Raw genomic sequence first — 19,315 nt, 5'->3', positions numbered from 1 at the left:
TACAAAAACCCCAAGGCAGTGATGAGGTTGGAAAATATGAAAGAAGAGATTAAAAGATTAGATGAAAAGAAGAAAATGAGAATGAGAAGATTTTCAACACTGAAATACATACGAAGCATGACGGTCTGAATTTTAACAGCACTATATTAACTTATGCCTACTATATTGATATTTACTTACTCAAATGCACATTTTTAAATACAGTTTGATTAAATATTACAAGGTTTTTAAATATTATTATTTTTAATGAAATAGACATAGGATAAATAGTTAATTAACACAATTAACAGATTCCAAACAAAACACTAACAATCAATATGAATAATGTAAAGTTCATAATACACAGCCAACGAATGTGTACTCAATTCTTATGTCATTTATGATGACCACACGTATTTTGGAGCATATATAAAAGATGAATCACAAACAAAACACCATATTACAAAATAATGAGGAAAACATTTTCTTCATCGGTTCAAAGTATTGTTTAAATATGGTGATTCTGATATGACTCTGATATGATGATATACACATTCTACAATTGTGGTGGCATATACTATCACTTTCACAGAGCAAGAAAGTTGAAAAAGTATATATGGTTATGAATAAAATAATTAATAGAATATGAATCAAGGACAGACTAGGTAAATGGACGGACTGATAAATAGCACTTCTAATTTGGTGGTCTGATTTTTTTTTTTACTTCAGGGAATGTCATTTGTATAAAAGGCATCCACCCATCTACAGTGACTTAATAGTTCCACAGAAACACATGGTTTATTAGAATGATGAATTGAGCTGGGTGGCAAAGTGATGCCCTCAGGAGAGAACGACATTGTCTAGAGTTTGTTTATAAGCCTGCCAAGTAACTTCATCTCACCTCTGCACTTTTAGTTTGTCAGGTGTGGAATTTATGGGGATCAATAACAATGTGTCATAAAAATTGAATTAGATACATAATGCTTTCAATTGTCCTCAACTGATTCAGTTCAGAGTAAGGGAATTAAGTCTGGTTGGGTGTGACAAACGCTGTTATATAGTAACTTGCAGGACTATTTTTTTTTTCTTTTTTGTCTCACAATTCTGATTTTCTTGCAATTCTGAGGAAAAAATTCTGAATAGTGAGATACAAACTTGAGATTTTAACTCACAAATGTGAACTTAAATGGTTTATATTCTGAGAAAAAAGTTGTAATTGTGAGATATAAACTAGCTATTGCTAAACTGTGAGATAAAAAAAAATCTGAACTGCAAGAATTCAGAATTCTGAGTTCATATCTTGAAATGTGTTTTTTTTCTCTCAGAATTGTAAGTTATATTGTCATTCTGACTTCATACCTCACAGTTCAATGTTTCCCCCTCAGAATTTTAAGAAAAAATTCAGAATTGTGAGAAAGCAATTTATTTTCCACCCGTGGTGAAACCGGCTTCCATAGTTTTGTGTAAATGGGTATTTGTTTATTCATTATATTGTTTTTCTATTGCGGTTAATAGTAAAAAAAAAATGGGTTAAGCAAACATTATAGGTGCTTTGCAAACTTTCCTCTTGGTTGAACATGTTCTACAAGTATTCTATTTCTGTTCTGCTGAACTTCTCAACTTTAAGGTTCTCTTTAGGATAGATCCAACTTCAGAGGGCAAAATAGAGGTTAACATGTTCGCTCTGTCACATTCAGGCATGTACACAAGAGGTTAAACAGGCAGTCAAGACAGGGAAAGCACTGCATGACAGCTGATATTTATTAGTTTCAAATCCTTCACAAACACAGCTCTTATTTCATGTCTATTGCTACACGTGGCCAAGACCTGACCAAAACCCATCCCTCGAGCAATGCTTACCCTTTAAAAGGTTATTGAAAACACCTACGATAAAGCCAGGACCGCACCCAAAACCATTTCTGAAGAATAAGAACCTCCTGGGAAGAGAAGCGGGGGGCTGGATCTATCTCATGTCTATTACCTCTCCTGGGTAACATATTTTTTGCCTGACAAACTCATGGAAATAGATTTGTTACTCATCGTAAAGAGAAGAAAAAGGATGAGTCATTCCGTGAAACAACCACAAAAAAAAAAAAAAAAAAAAAAAAACGTGCACACACATATACATATATATATATATATATATATATATATATATATAAAAGATTAATTATATTTTAAATATCACATCATGTGCTGATGACACATAAAAAAACGACATTTTTCAACTTTTAAAATACATACATAAAAATATTTAATTTGAAAACCAAGTCAGATAAATTATTTAAAAAAAATTATATCAACATCAAAACTTGTATATAATACATATTTTCAAAAAAATGAAGAGAATGGAGTATTAGTATGAAGAGTAAGCTACACAAGGTGTACACACACACACACACACACACACACAGATAGCCTTGTAGTCCGTTCATAATATATCTAACAAGTCATTCATATGTCTTGTGTATGTGCATAAAAACAATATACTACTTGACATCATCTTCTCCAAAACATTTTATTCAACATTATCCAAACTCTTTAACATTAATTGTGCCACAAGTAATTTGGAGCATATATAGAACATAAAATAATTCTGAGTTTATATCTCGCAATTCTGACTTTTTTTTTCTAGCATGTGAAATAAAAATTCAGATTTCCGGGAATTGCAAGAATTGTGAGGAAATAAGTCAGAATTTGGACAAAGAGTCACTATTACCTTTAGTTTTGCATCTGATATTTTGTGACAGAATTAAGATTTCATACAATGAATGGCATATACTGTAATGCAGTTTATCATTAAATAAAACCAGACTGCTCAAAATTCCATGTAATATAACAGGTTTACTGTAGTAAAAGGTTTTTTATGCACTTGTTCGAAAATTTAATGATTCATTTTTTTTTTTAAATATGTAAGTGTATGAATTTCCAAATTACCATGGCAGGGTTAAACTAATATACTGCTTTTGAGTTTGCTGTTTTGAGGGGTTATAGTTTAAAAATCAACCATTGGGAAAATAAACAATTAAGCAAACAAACAAACAAACATTACCATCAAATTACTGCAAAAAAATATATTCATTCTTTCATGTACAGATAACACCATCCCTGAGATTCTCCACTGTCATGTTCTTTATTTTAAAACCCTTTGTTTGAACACACTCCAGTCCCTGATGGGCAAAGTAAATTCCTGAGGTGTGATTGGAAACCAATCTCTTAGTACACAGATATTGCACAAACAGACACACACGCATCACTGTGAACTGTATCTACACTGTGTGTACACATTAAGTTCAAATTCATCACTGTCCGCAGGCTATAGCACAAACATTTAATGAAGCACACAGCAAAAAGTATCATCTGGTTGCTAAGGCCAATCACAATAACACAGCAATAACAATAGGAAAGTGTGTGAGGGAGGCAGACAGAAATGGTGACAGTGGTTAAAGATCTAAGCAGTTACCCAAAGTGACCATAGACGCTCCTGTAGTAAAAATCTGTAAGTCACTTTGGATTGGTCAGAGTCTGTAAATAAAGAGATTCCAACTTTAAACCACTTACATGGCATAAAACTGATTTCTATAGTGTTACTAGAAATATGCCAACATTAATCCTAATTTTTATTCGTACCTGCTATTCAACTTATATCGGGATGTGTTAATTTCACTCAAGGCATGAAGGTTACTGTGGGAATAATGTGAACTAAACATAGTTAGTGAGTCCAATCAATCAGAGAGACCTTACACTGATTGGAAATGAAAAAAGTTATCTTTTATTTTTCCACAATCTTAAAGTTTAGCAATGAAAGAAAATTAAACGTGTTGCAAAGAATATGGCTTCCAAATGTGTTCTTTTATTTAATAAAGGTATAAAGCTCACCCAAAATTAAATATGATGCAAACAAATACATACTATCATTCCAAAGCTTGGGGCCAGTAAGTTAATTTATTATTATTATTTTAAAAGAAACATACTTTTATCAGCAAAAGTGCTTTAAAACTGATCAAAAGTAATAAAGATTTATAAGAACTTTATTTTTTTATATATGCGTTTAGCAGACGCTTAAGCGACTTACAGTGCATTCAGGCTAACATTTTTTACCTAACATGTGTTCCCGTGGAATCAAACCCACAACCTTCCTGATCCACCGGAACACTGCATAATGAACTTTATATTCATCAAAGAATACTGAAAAATACAGTTTTCACAAAAAAACATTAAGCAGCGGAGCAGTTTTCAACACTGATAATAATGAAAAATGTCTGATGAGCAGCAAATCACCATATCAGAAATATTTCTGAAGGATCATGTGACATGAGAACTGCAGTAAAGATGCTGAAAATTCAGCTCTGCCATCAAAGGAATAAATTACATTTTACAATATTTAGAAAAGTTGTGTTACAGGGTTAGTTCACCCAAAAATGAAAATTACCCTGTGTTTTACTAAGTTTATGTAACTGCTAATTTTGAAATTTCTGGACAACACCCAGCATTTTTCCTGTAATATGCAAATTAGGCACATGGGTGTGGCTGCAGCTGGAAATTACGCAATCTGTGAATTCACCTACCAAAACAACTGTAAAATTTAACGCGGAAATTTCATACGCGGAAGCCATTAGCGGCGTGATTAGTGATGAATGTGTAAAGAAAACAAAACAAAACGCTGGTCATGAACTAGAAGCAAAAAATCAAAAAATATTTTTTTTTGGATGATTGCAGTATAAGCCAAGAGGAGACTGGTTTTTCTTTGTTAAAGTAAGGAAACTTTGGCACCTTAAACAAATTTGTTAGATTCATTAAATCGCGAGCGCGACGCATAAATCTTATTCTATCATCTGCCGGAACACTTTCAGCACAAGTGATAGAAAAGTGTTTATTACATTTGAAATATGGATATTTTTCTGACAAAAAGCATTGATTCATTATATGAGGCCTTTATTCACCACCGGAGTCATGTGTGGCACGTTTTACTACGGATGCGCAATACTTTATTTAAAGTGTTTTGGACTGTTGAACAGAAACACCCACTCACTAAAATGATACAGCTTAGAAGTGCAGCGCAAGGACAATTTTTTTTATAACTCTGAAAGGATTCATCTGAAGGCAGAGTCATATACACTTAGGATGCTTTGAGGGTGAGTAAAACACAAGCTAATCTTCATTTATGGGTGAACCAACCTTTTAAATTGTATATACAGTATATAATGGTTTTAGATTTTACAGTTGTTTTGGTAGGTGTCTTCACAGATTGCATCATTTCCAGCTGCAGCTCCACCCATGTGCCTAATTTGCATATTACAGGAAAAATGCAGGGTGTTGTCCAGAAATCTCACAAATAGCAGTTACATAAACTCAATGGCATCTATCCAAGACAACGGTTGTTTGTTTCCTTGTGCATATATCTTATCTGTGTTATGCGCTCAGAGGCTTATTCAGTTCTTTATTTAGTGATTACAATAGGTGTTACATAAGACCGACATGATGTCTCATCAACAAACAATATAATTTATTTACTAAATCTTTAAAACTAAATCACTGCCAAATGCAATATATGACCTGTTCTAGTTTTAGGTTTTTGGTTGTGACAAGAAATTCTACATTCCAGCTCAAACAGAGACTTAGAAAACGTGCCCATTTCCTCCGAGAGCTGAAGAAATAGACTTTTTTTCAGGGTGACTTCCACAGAGATGGTTTCAGATTCTAATTAGTTCTGAGTCACATTAGAGACATTCAGTTTAGCTGGTCCAACAGAGAAAGCAACAAAACTGGAAATGTGCCATTACTAATCGAGGCATTTATTATTATTAAACCAGACATCACTCTGAAAATCATAAATCATAAAAGACAGTTCCAAAACACTTATTTAAACTTACATAATGGAATGCGTGAAACAAACGCTTCCACAAACAGTTGTTATTAAAGGTGTCAATCTGTAATTCATAAAGAGATGCTTTGCAATCAAATAGTATTTGATAGTAGCAGTGTATATATGTATAAGAAATATAGAATCTTTAAAACGTTTAATATTCAGTTTCATTCATTCACCCAGCTGAGCCTACGATTTGATTGTTTTTATTTGTTTGTTGAAGTTATTCTAAAAAAAATGGTATCTTCCGTTTTGAAGTTATAATTCTAAATAACTATTCGAATTTATGCAAAGTTTATGACTTAAGAACTGTGACTTTGAACTGCTTTTATGATTTAGAAATGCTTATCTTGATCAAAACCAAAATGCAAAGCTACTTTCTGTCTAATTGAAAGGAATCAAATACAACTAGATGAACAGTGTCTATTGTGACACCACACCCTGAGATTTTTGCATAAACTAGAGGTGGTGTCTGATAACATAGGACGACAAACTGAGGCGATGTGCACTAACTAGTTCTAAATGCATTCCATACAACTCCTACTATCAAAAAGAAGACATTTGCCTGTGCTCGTTGTACTTCATTTACTTGCATTTTTAGTGTTGTGTCTTTTTAAGCTCTACACATAAATCTGATTTAAGGAAGCACTAAGAATGAACAACCTATATAATGAGGAAAAAGTTTTATGAGGCATTTGGAACAATATGTATATATAATGGTAAAATTTTAACATTTGTAGATCATTAGGCCTTTCATACATCTTTTGCCAGGAAACATTTGTGTCATTGTTGCAGATGAGCATGAACATTTGGGGTTGGAACCAATGAAAGTTGTATTACATCACACACAGGAGTATAGAAAAAACAGAGAAAGACAGACAAAAAGAAGGAAATTAGAGAGGGATGGGTCACTTGCCACATTTTGGATGTGGCCTCAATGTCCTGATCAGACATGCAGTGTTTTGGTTTTTTTTTTTTTTTTTTTTACTACGGGTCCTTCTCAGGATATGCTGACCAGGGAGGGTTGGGTGTGTCTCTAAGAGCAAAGCTATGTGTGTGTGTGTGTGTTCCGATGCTGTCCCAGGCTACATTTCCTCTGTGCACATAGAACTTAGGCAAGGCAGATTGTTTCCTGTCATAACCATCCTATATGAACGTATTTTTGCTCTCTGTGCTACTAAAATAAACTTTTACAGGTTAAATTACTGATTCTAATGGAATTATTACGGTATATTAATTAAAAACCTTACATTGAACATTTAACTACAGTAAATTAATTTAAACTGGTAAAAGTGTTGTCTTTTTTCATATCAAAATATCATAGAAATTTTAAATGGAAATCAGAAGCGCTGCTAAAATTGTATGATATGGACTAAAACAATGAGTAGGCTAGTCTTCGCTGTGCAAATTAAATGAACACTCATTTCTATTAAAGTTACAAAAGTGATTCAGCCGAAATCAAGATTTTGTTGTTTGATTAACATTGACACAATCAGCACCAAGTTTATAAGAATGCTGTCACTTTAAGACAGAATGCATGGATCAAGTATACTAATACACATTTTCTTTCTCAACTGTTTACTTTCACTTTTACTAACATAAACTGGTATTTTGACACGTAAGTGTGTGTATTTGACTGTTCAAGCCCAGTAAGATATCAAAAGATATCAGTTCCATACTAATGTGCTGTGTGAGAAGCAGCTTTATGTGCGCACACTCAAACTGTCTCTCAGACGGTCCCTCACAAAAATTAACTATGCTTTTATTATAGTAAAAGCAGAGTCAATTTTTTTTGTAGGATTGATTAAAATTTGTATAACCACAGTTTTACTATAAACTATGGTTAGTGTAGCAAACCATGGTTAAGTTGTGGTTTTTATGGTTTAACTACATAATCATGTTTTTCTTTTCCCTGCTCAAATGATTTAGCCTGTTAGCGTTCCACTGTACTTCCTGTGATACACTGCGTGTTTGTGATGGTTATAACTTCATTACATACAATAACTCAAAAACTAAACTAAAAAAAAAAAAAAAAACAAAGCTTACATTTGTAATTTGAATAATGCAAACCATTTTAAGATACAATCAACATCAGTCCTAGTCAGACCACCACCAAGGCTTCATGTTGAGATCACATTTGTGTTTTCCAGCTAACAGTTACCAGACATAGTCATCAGTGTAAAAAAAAAAAAAAAAAAAAAAAAACATTCATACATTTTCAGCGTGTTCAAAGTTCTATTACTCAATACCATTAAGACTTTTACAGTGATCCTGGGGTTTGTTGTGTTTGGTCTCCTTTCAAAAGACACCAATACCATGCATAAGCACCAAATGGTTCAAGAACAGCATGCAATTTACTTTGGGAAAGCCATTTTTAGGGTTTTTAGGCAAATTTTACAGGATTGCTAATTTGAAAATACCGTTTTTTTTAAACTGCAGAACTTAAAACACATTCAAATGACAGGGTTTCATGACAGCGGCACACGGAATAAACCAAAGTCTACACCGGTTGACAAATTTCTACCACATTTCTTTTCTGCCAGTAGAGTAGACTGGCCAAATATCGCTAATCATGCAAATAGTGTGCAAATAATGACATGCCTGAGGGCAGTACACTCTTAGAAGAGATTGAACCTTTAGAGTTCAAAAAAGAACCTTTAAGTGCAAAACTGAACTTCTAGCTATCAGAAAGGTTCAAAGTTGAACTTAAAGGTTCTATAATGATCCACTGGTTATTGGGCAGTTATTTTAAGAACTTTTGTTGTGGTAAAAGGTTAATATTAGAACCTAGCATAGTTAAGGTTCTTTCATGAACCTTTTCTAAGATGTACTATAAAGACTTTACAGAGTACACACTCAGTATTAATTAATTTACTCTTATTCAGTTACTAATTGGGATGTCAGATGCAGTTGTGGCAACATTGTTGATACTGTGTGTTTTGCCTTTACTCATGACCACCTCACATATCTCTAAAATGCACAATAATCTTTAGTGCACCATGTTGTTGTCAATTTTTAGAACACAAATTAAAAATCACACAAAAACAAAATTCAGTTTTATGTTCATAAATGAACCAGAAGCTATTCTGTGTTAAATGGAGAGGGTGAAGTGAAATTATTACCCCCTAAAAAATAAACTTTTTTGTTCAATAGGCTATCTTCATATTTTACAGCCGTACATCCTTTAAATTTTCCCCATACCACATTCAACCTTCAAATCTCAGATAGCCTACTAATTCAGCTCAGAACATGACAAGTGACAAAAGTTCATTATTTTAAATGAATCTGGTTGCAAAACACCTTTTAGACATGATCAGATCAGATGGCACCGTGATGTTCAGCAAGTTCCATTTTTGACTGGATTCCGCGATTCGATCACGGTCACTTCGCAAACACAGACGGGTAAATTTATGAGTGAAAGTTCTGACACAAAACAAAGTAGTTACGTATCCTCACGCTTTTTTAAGTGGGTATACGGAAATCCTTGGCCTTTTCTAGTGGGAATACGGCGTATCACAAAAGTTATACTACACCTCTTAGCAGAAGCATTTTCATGCGAGTTTAGGTTCGACACTAGGTTACATAGTTTTGCTTAAGGTAGAATGATATGGCTAATTATATGTGCATGCCACTTTCTGAAACAACCTTACACAGTTTTGATAGCGTTAATAATGAACACAATGTTAACGTAGCCTGCCTGTGATGAAATGCCGACTGTACACATACAGATCTTGGGGTTCCAAGACTTCCCTTGATCATCCTCACAACTTATTGCTTGTAGCCATTTTGTCATCCTTTCCTGTTCTGTATGTTTATTACGAAGTTTGTAGAACTTTAATTCATAATTTGGTAGTTTATTGGAGGTACAGAAAACGACACAGCAACTCTTCGGCATGATTGTCCCGTGTATTTCAATTTGCGCCAAGCCACTAACCCCTACGGGCTAAATCAATTCACCTGTCGGGGCATTTTCAGACCAACTGTCTTTATGTATGATGCAATGATGTCGTCATGAATATGCAAATTAGCGTGTGACGTCGTATAGCGACATTTAGTGACTTTTCAAGCTGACTTTAGCTACCTGCTGGTAATTTCTCGTTCCCACTCTCAGGGAACCAAGGTTATGGCAGTAACCGAAGACGTTATTGCACAAAAACAACGGAGCAAGATGAGAAAGCGTTATTGGGAGGATGTGTGCGTACGTGCAAGCAGACTTTGTTTTGAATGTATGATAAATGGTTAAACTGAGCTTAACTGGCAACTTGGCAAGTAAACTGGCTCTTTACAGTTCACGAGAAGATGAGGAACAGGCTCTAAAGCAATTAATCAGAGAAAGACTTCAAATACATGATTGTGAAATATATTTTAACATATAATGTTAAACTCATATTACACATAATAGAGCGGTGTTATTAATCAACGGTCCAGATAAGTCACTTCCGTGTTTTTGGAAGACATATCTAAACATGCACCTGTTAAGTAATGTGTGTCTACGGTCTTCTGACTTTGATCATAGTAAATGGATTTAAATGTTGGGATCTATTACACATCACACAGATTCCACTGATTCCTGGGCTTAAGTAAAAACACACTGTATTTGCACATGGTTTAAGAAATGTTTGTTTCCATGCATTAATATCTGTTCAGAAGAAGCTTTTATGGAATGGGTTTCCATGACTGAGCAGCTGCATACAAGCCTCACATCAGCAACTAGTGTTGGATGGAAATCGAATTCAAAATACTAAAACATTTTGGACAATAAGGTCCATAAAGACATTAAGTTGGATGAGTTTGGAGCAGAAGAACTTGACTGGCCTGTAAAGAGTCTCGACTTCAACCCCATCCAACACCTTTGGGATGAATTGGAATGGCGATGGAGAGCCAGGATTTGTCCAACATCAGTGCTTGACAGCACAAATGCTCTACTGGATGAAACTCCCACAGAAATACTCCAAAATATTGTGGAAAGCCTTCCAAGAAGAGGTGGAGTCTATTACAGCTGCAAAAGGGACCGAATCCACATTAATGTCTATTATATTTAGAATGCAATTAAAGTACCTGTCGGTGTAATGGCCAGGTGTCCCAATTTAGATCCAGGCAAAACCAGGTGCAATGTTGTATAACGAAACTTGTGAGTCTGATTCAACAGAGCATTACATGAAACTGCTCTTTGATACGACACAAAAGCAAACAAACACACACAACCAAAGTGAAACTAACCCTGTTTATCAAGTAAATCAACTTAACTAGCATCTCTTGAAAACATTTTTAATGCATATAATAAGAACTGTTCTCCCAATAAAAAATAAAACATTTAATCAATAATAATGTTTTAACAGTGTCCCTGTCTTTACAACACTGAGAAACACAAATGGAATTCTCCAGAAAAGCACAAGGTCAAAGGGTAAGTACATATCGTTATGGAAATGATGCAAGATGATCCGTTTTCTTTGATTGTTCACACACACACCTTTCCCAATGCATTTCCATCAGTCAAAATATAGAAGTCAAATACAGAGGTGACAACTCTTGAAAGTGCATTTAAAACAGACACTCGTGTACAGTGTACTCAGCCGACACACACATTTAAGCACCAGACACATGCGGTTTGTGACAGAAAAAGTCTTGAAATAAAAACATTAAGATCTTTGGTTCATTGGGTATCATATCAACAGCAGTGCAGCAAAGTAGCCAAAAATTCCATCATTAGGAGACCTCATAATCCAAATTATCCAAAATACACCAACTGGTGGATACTGTGCTTATATGTGCACTTTTGCATTTGTGTGTAATAATGAAAGTGAATGAATTGTGTCTGAATAGTGCTAATGTTATTTCGGGAAAATGTAAGTGCATAAGTGCAGATTTTCTGTTGAGAGCAAGTGATTTTTTGGTGATCGGAGTAAATCAGTAGCATTCAATCTCAGATGAAAAGAATTATGAAACAAGTATTTCTTGGTTTATAGAAACACACTCAGATTTGAACTCTTTGGTTTTTGTTAGAACAGAAGATTGTGCAGGTTTACAGTGTACTGGAGGGATGTCTTTTTTCTTTGTTTATATTGCACTGGAATATAATGGTAGATTTCCACATACTGTACATATATACACTCACATACAAAAATAAGAACCGGGTGCAAACAATACGGTGCACAACAAGAGTGCATTTATCCATAGCGGGCTGTCCAGTGCTTACTGGAGAACTGTTAATCTGATGTCTGAGGGGACAATCAAATCTACCGAAGAGGCTTTGTTGGGGTCAATGCCAAATTGACATCAGGGAGTGTAAAAGGGAGAGTATATTAAAAATGGTGACCTAAAACGTCTCTGTCCAGAAAGAAAACATCAGTCACAAAAGATGTAAGAACCAGAAAGCGTTAGCAATCTCAGCTATTCTTTTGAGCTGTTTTAATCTTTTAGGTTGTTTGATCAATTCAGGCAAGATCTGACTCTAAAAGACACCCGTTCAGCCCTTCAAGAAAATCTCCACTGAAGGAACGTCAGTGCCCTGAAAACCTACCTGTCCATCTCCACTAAGATAGCTTGTCTAGAGGACGACAGAGCCAGTAGGATGACGACAGAGGTGATGCCTACAGGAGGAGCTTGAAAGCAGATCAGGTGAAGTCAGTTGAGTGTTTAGAAAGACACTCCTCACTGGCACAGTTACTGGTTGTAGCTTGTGTTGGTGAGATTTTCCTGGTCAGGGCAGGGGCTGTTCACACCCAGACTGCTGAGGAGATCTCGGAGACTGGATACAGTCTGCTGCAGCTCTGTCCGTTCCTGTTGGAGAGTCTTTACCTCCGACTGAAGCTCAACCTCTCGATTCACCAGGCCGTCCACACGAGTCTCCAGCCATCTGATCTTAGCGTGAGCAACCTGATGGAAGACAATATTGACTTGTTCACTCAAAGTATAAAATATTCGGACACAAAATCTGCCAGGAAACAATTCACACTGTATATGATGCTAAATTTAAATAGTAGAAAATCAAACTGAATTTAAATAACTCATAAACAAAAAAAAAAAAAAACGAGCACACAGATCAAACCAAAAAAAAAAAACAAAAAAAAAGGGGATGCACCATTTCAATTTGAAATCTTATGTATAATCTTATGTTTGCAAGGAAACTATTTACACTACATCTTATGCTAAATCTAATAGGTGAATAATTAATACGTGAAAAAAACAAAGAACACAGGAAAAAAAACATAGCAATGAAAAACTAAAACAAAGTTGTTGTTTTTTGCAATTTTTGCTGGGTGGTGTTTATAAAGATGCACCATTTCGCTTTGAAATCTTTTTGTTTACATTAACATAGAAATTCAAATACAGTGTGAATAAGCCTTTAATCTACGTAAAGGCAAACATATAAAAGGAGTCTGCTTGTGTTAGGATGGGCCACCTGAACTTCCTCTAGGAGGTCTAAGTTTTGCTGTCGGAGGCTTCCATTGGTCTTCTCCAACTGGGCCACCCGCTGTGATTGGCTGAGAGTGGAGGGACCATCCAAGAGCTCGTCCTGAAACACATGATATTCCACCTCATAGGCCTGCAGCTGCTTACTGATATCCATCTCAGACACCTACACAGGGACATGTACAAATATACAAGAGAATGTCAAAACTGGACAAGTCAAAGCTTGTCTCTTTGTGCATACAAACTTCAATTTGTAAGACTGCCCTTTGTGTGCGTGTTCTTCACAACCTGCTTTTTATATAAAATACAAATAAAGTCTAACATATTTTTTTAAAATGTAATTTTACATGGTCTTGTAAGTTTTTATAATAGGTGATAGTACACAAATTAAAATTCACCATAAAACCATTATGCACTCAACAGGGCAAGATATTCATTGAATAGCAGCGTACATTTCAGCATGTTCCTCACACAAGTCACATTAACCACTTTCAAAGAGCTTGAATTTTCATTTGTGTGTCTACCCTAATATGTTTTAACCAATCCCTTACCAAAAATATAAAAATGTGTTCCTCTAGCCATTTCTTTATACCAAAATATCTTTTGGTACGTTTTACTTTTGTACTTTTCCCAAAAGTATTTTTGTTTATTGACCCCCCTTGTGAGATTTTCTAATTCTGACTTCTTGATTTCAATTGTGTTATAAAGACAGAAAATAAAATCAATAAAGGTCGCAATTACCTTTTTTATTTTTATTCAGTGGTGGAGACAAGCTTTCATACACTTGTTTTGTTGTTACTCTTTATTTCATTTCTTCTCTTGCTGCTAAATCTATTAATTGTACACGGTTGAGAATTATTTAAAATATTCAAGAGAACTTGTTGTGAATTTCTTGCACGAAACCCTTTTCATCGCTTTAGACATAAAACACATACATGCACAGACACACACTGAGCAACACCCATACTTTACTATTATTTGTGCCGAGTTCATGATGAAACTAGTACTTATGAAAACCACATATGAAGATGAACACAAGACACACCCGAGCGTGAGTATGTGTTGATTGTGTAGGGAAAGATACACATATTGCTGTTACCACAAAAGCACAAATAGAATCCACACCCAAATGTGTTACTGCCTTGACATTCAGCACAAGTGAAAGTGCGTATGTGTATATGTGAATCATATTTGCAGGTATGGTGCAGGCATGCACACGAACACTGATATATGTATTACCTGATTGATTGTTTTTTCCATTTGCACAAGGCCGAGATTGGGTAAGGTTGTTTTGATGAACTCCACAATTGACTCAAGATTTTCGTGCTGAAGAATCAGTGGCTTGTGGCTACCGAGAAGACTCAAAGCCACCTTGAAGATGACCTCCGATCCCTGAAGAAACAGCATGTCTGGAAGATATCAAATCAATAATTATTTTTATAATATTGCATGGTGATATAATACAAATATAATTTATATTCACAAATAAGGTTCAGTAGTCTATTAGCATCATGCCTGACAACAAATCAGTTATGGATAACCGACAAAAAATGCTTGCAGATAACAAAATTATAATTATTTCAAGTTATGCCACTAAATATGCAATATTAAAATTCTTTAAAATTGTCTAATTTATTTTACTTAAAATTGCCTAAAAAAACTAAATTAATAATTTAATTAGCTTTAGAGATTTGTTAAATATATTATTTATTTTATTATTTTTATTTATTTATTATTTTATTGTTTTTATAAAATAACTTACAACTAAGGAGCATTAGAGGGCAAAAAACTAAGAAGCATTTTGCCTCAAAATCATGCATTAAAATATTTTAATGCACACCAAGCTGTGGATTGTTTAATAAATATTAAAAATTAAAAAAAAAATTCCAATATGCATTAAAATAATTTCATATTTATTATATATATATATATATATATATATATATATATATACACACTTTTTTTATTACAATTTCAACGTGTAAAATGGCAGAAATAAATATGCAATTAAAAAATCCAAAGAAAAATTGTTGAGAGTCGTGTGTTTGTTTTTAAATGTATGCGAATGTGCAAAGATAAAAGACTGTCAATAGAAATGTGTATGTGTGTTAGTCAGTGTAAAATGAGATGGTTCAAGATGGTACACGATAGTTTGAGCGATTATCCTTGGAAAAAGATGTGAGTTTGTGTGTCACAAGGTCAATGACATTCTCCCTTATAATCATACCGCACACAGTCACGGTACAGTGATGAAGCAAAACAAAGTTAGCGCCAGTCGTTAAGCTTCAATGATTTTGAATAACATGCATAACTAACTTTAGCTTACGCATAGGAGATAAAGTGAGATGCAAGAAGGATAAAGAGAAGCAGAAAATTATAAATGGCGAAGGACATACTGTTAATAATAAAACCTTATCAGATTCCTTTTTCAGCAACATATCACAGAATGAATACACACACACACACACACACGTTTGTCATCTAATATTTCGATTTTGTTTAATTTCAGATTAATTTCAATTAATTAAATTTTTTATCATTTTAGTTAACAGTAACATTTTGGAAATCATAACTTATTTAAAATTAAGAGCACACCTCTCATTAATAAGCCGAATGATTTCATTTATCATCAATGTCTCTAATAAGGTGCAGGGCGAATAACGCACCAAAGACTTAGTGTAAGGCATTTTAAGAAAGAATGTGCATTAGCAAGCGTCACTTAGAAGACACAAATAATAAAGAAAGTCAAAAACCCAGGTGCAAAAATTCTTCCCCAACCTGTAACACCGCCCCCCAAGATAAAAATTAGTGCCCGCTTGCAACATATAATTAATCTCTCTGCAGACAGGGTGTGTCTGTATACATGCAGATATATGTGCACCTGACTGTATTTGGTAACGACAAAAGAAAGAGAATGCGCTGTTATGTGTGTGTGTGTGTGTGTTCCACAGTATCCTTTCAGATGAAAGAATGTCAAACATGTAGCCCATCTTCATAAACACTTCTGAGGAAATTAAGAGAATGGCAATCCATCACTATCTACCACACTGGCATCTGATCTATTAACATGGTTTTGATCTTTTAGTTCAGTAGAAGATGCTTTTAATCTGTGGCTTGGTGGTTAAACCTCAGAGCTGATAACAAAACCCAAGGATTGTAGGTAGTATGCAATTCAAGAGCTGTGACTATTGTGCCCTTCTGTGCCTGCTTTAAAGAAATGTCTCTGTTAAATGCATAATTACAAAAAGCAATAGGCAATCTTAGGAGCTTATTTTGATTGGGAATGGGTGTATTGTGAGTGTCAGAGAGTAGTAAAGTGTGCATTTACCAAACACTCGTGCCACGAATCCAAGCGGGAAGTGTGAGGCAAAGGCGGTGAGGAACCAGGGAGCAGCATAGAGACTGGGGCCGATCTCATACTGCTCCAGATGAGTGTAGAGCTCCCTGTGATAGTCATGAAGCAGACGAGACAGCTGATACATCTGAATCTGAGAAAGGAGAGAAAAACGGTTACTAACAATATCAGTCAGTAGAATACAAAACTTGCTAATCATTTAATTCAAATGTATATACACAAAAACCATCTCTCTCATCTTATGAACCAGGGATTGTCCACTTTCCTGCAGATATGAGCTCCAACCTGGATTAAACACACCTACCTGCAACTTTATAGTAATCCCGGAGATCTTGATTAGCTTGTTCAACAGTGTTTGATAGGGGTTGGAGATAAACTCTGCAGGAAGGTGGATGAGAAACTTGGCCCACAGTATTGGTTTAAATTCTTCATGCATGCTTAGCTGTAGAATGTTTTTTGCTTGATTTTTATCAGGGCTGTCAAAGTGTACGCATAATGTGATAAATTGTTAACCTGTTTTTTTATATGAAATTTAAAATTCAATTTAAAGGAACTCAATGCACTTCTGAGCAGGAAGTGAATTGCAAAAAAATATATATACACATACACACACGAGTTGTGACGGAAATTTAGTTTATAGAACAATGAACTGTACTCCGACATGTTTGTCTCAACCATGCTCAGATTCAGAGAAAACAAAGAAAACACATTTGGCTGGACAATCAAACAAACAAATGTTTTACATTTTGGTTTTGTAGGGCAGAATATAATTGATATTAATATCAATGTTGAAAACAGTCGTTTAAAAATTCTTCTTCCATTTTTGTGGGAACATTTTTAGGAATTCGAAATAGAAATCTGTTGCAAAAGCACCACTGAGATGGAAAACATTAGGTGGAAAACAAAGCGACTATATAATGTCATTGTCAATGTCATACTGTATGTGACAATGTCAATGTTACTGTACCTGCAGTATGATCATATCAGGCCTGTACTGTTTCCGCAGCCCCATGTCGTACATCAGGAATCTGAGCATGTGGAATGCATCCTCCTCACACAAATGGAGCAGCAACACGCCGGCCACGAAACTCAAGCCCTGGCAGTAACCCACCTCCGGGTCGAGCAGAGAATATGCCTTCAGTAGATTATAGAGAGACAGCTGGCCGGCACCCAGCTGAGCGCTGAAATACGGATGAGTGGGAAATGTACGTCCTGGGAGAGGAAGAAGAATAATCATTCAAGTGTACTTTTCTTCTTTTTTTCAGTGCAGACGGAGTAAAACAATGCTGCTGTTGTTGTTGATGTTGGAAGAGACACACATGACCCCCTCCTTTCAGCTCAATCTCCTCCTCTAGTGTTCAGACTCATTCAGAGGGTAACTCTCATGGGTGTGCGGCGCTTTAGCCACATGTAGAAAGAAATAACAGAGGAGGACAGAACAGACCAGGGCTCATTTATTTGACACAATATCATCAAACAAAATCTGGTGCAGGTTTTAACTTTTGAGGCACATCTACAGTATACTCCCACAATGCTTCTCTCATATAGGTTTAAACAGAGGCCAAGTATCTGGATACTTAAGACACACTTCAGTGTTTGAATATCATTGCATAACACGTAAATATCTGCAAAGAACTGATGCAAGACTTTTTTTCCCCCAGAACTTCACTTTAACTTTTTTTTTTTTAGTAATTCCTTTTTCAGCGTTGGTTGGAAGATGTTTTAATGCCATGCCAGCTTCCTTTGCTATTTCCATGGCAAGTAACAAGTTAAAATAATAGAAAAGAGCAATTTAAAATATTGTATAAAAGGTAAAAAAAAAAAAAAAAAAAAAATGAAGTCAGGGTTTACTCTTTTAAAAAATATATATTTTTTGTCTCAAGTTCTAGTTTCCAAAGTGAACTTAAACTATCACAATAAAAAATATAAAAAAATAAACTTTAAAAGAAACTGGAAACTGGCATGAAGACCATATCAGTGGATCTTCCTTTGTTATTGCTTGATTACTAAATGTCCAATTTGGCACTGTGTATCTATGTTTAATCCCATCAATTATTTAAAATAAAGATGCAATTTTAACCACCAATCGGGTTAATTTCATACAGCTTGTTGTTCGTACACAGACCCTATTCATTTTGTCTATTTGACGATGTTAATACGGTAGTTTTGAGATCAGTGCGTGGTATGGGACACTTTTCAAAATTTGTGGAAAATGCTTCTTTAGCAGCAGCATCCACTTGTTCATTTCCTGGGATTCCACAGTGTCCAAGTGGCCAACAAAAATACATATTCAATTTCAGTGCTTCGAGTTCTGACTATTGGAAAAATATTTTTACTTGAAAATGGAAAAAAAAAAAGACATTAACTAAAAGTAGACTGTGTGCATCTGAAGTGGCATGGGATGAAATGAAAACTAGCAAACGGTGTCACTCAATTGGTTGGAAAGCTGTAGAACATAAATGCATAAAATGAAGCACGCAAGCATCTCACGATAGGAATTTAAAGTATTGCATTGAATTAGAGCTTTTATGTTCCTATCTGAGAGGGCATCTTCCGAGAAACAATTTACATTCCTATAAGATTAGGTTTCTTCCAGTGTTGTAAAGCTATCCATCTCTCTTCCTTCCCACCGTCACTGTGCTGAGAGCCAACGACACTTCCCCTTTCTTCGTCTGAGCCTCCCCATTAATCTCTCCATCTTC

At 34.9% G+C, this 19,315-nt stretch overlaps 1 protein-coding gene across 5 annotated transcripts in view; it reads right to left on the bottom strand.

The window, feature by feature from the left end:
• Window positions 1-11,099: 11,099 nt before the first annotated feature.
• Window positions 11,100-19,315, bottom strand: part of LOC127964766 (TBC1 domain family member 1) — a 47,030-nt gene continuing 38,814 nt past the window's right edge. For all 5 annotated transcript variants that reach the window (XM_052565129.1, XM_052565471.1, XM_052565214.1 and 2 more), the window contains 5 exons: window positions 17,581-17,825; window positions 16,587-16,746; window positions 14,498-14,667; window positions 13,248-13,424; window positions 11,100-12,721 (listed from right to left, as the gene is read on the bottom strand). In XM_052565129.1, coding sequence (XP_052421089.1) covers window positions 12,509-12,721; window positions 13,248-13,424; window positions 14,498-14,667; window positions 16,587-16,746; window positions 17,581-17,825 — 965 coding nt within the window. In that variant the 3' untranslated portion in view covers window positions 11,100-12,508. The remainder of the gene's footprint in view (window positions 12,722-13,247; window positions 13,425-14,497; window positions 14,668-16,586; window positions 16,747-17,580; window positions 17,826-19,315) is intronic.

Source organism: Carassius gibelio, chromosome A1 (assembly GCF_023724105.1).
Source record: "Carassius gibelio isolate Cgi1373 ecotype wild population from Czech Republic chromosome A1, carGib1.2-hapl.c, whole genome shotgun sequence".
Lineage (NCBI taxonomy): Eukaryota > Metazoa > Chordata > Actinopteri > Cypriniformes > Cyprinidae > Carassius > Carassius gibelio.
The sequence above is the reverse complement of the archived record's forward strand: the minus strand, read 5'-3'. Positions and strand labels throughout refer to the sequence as shown.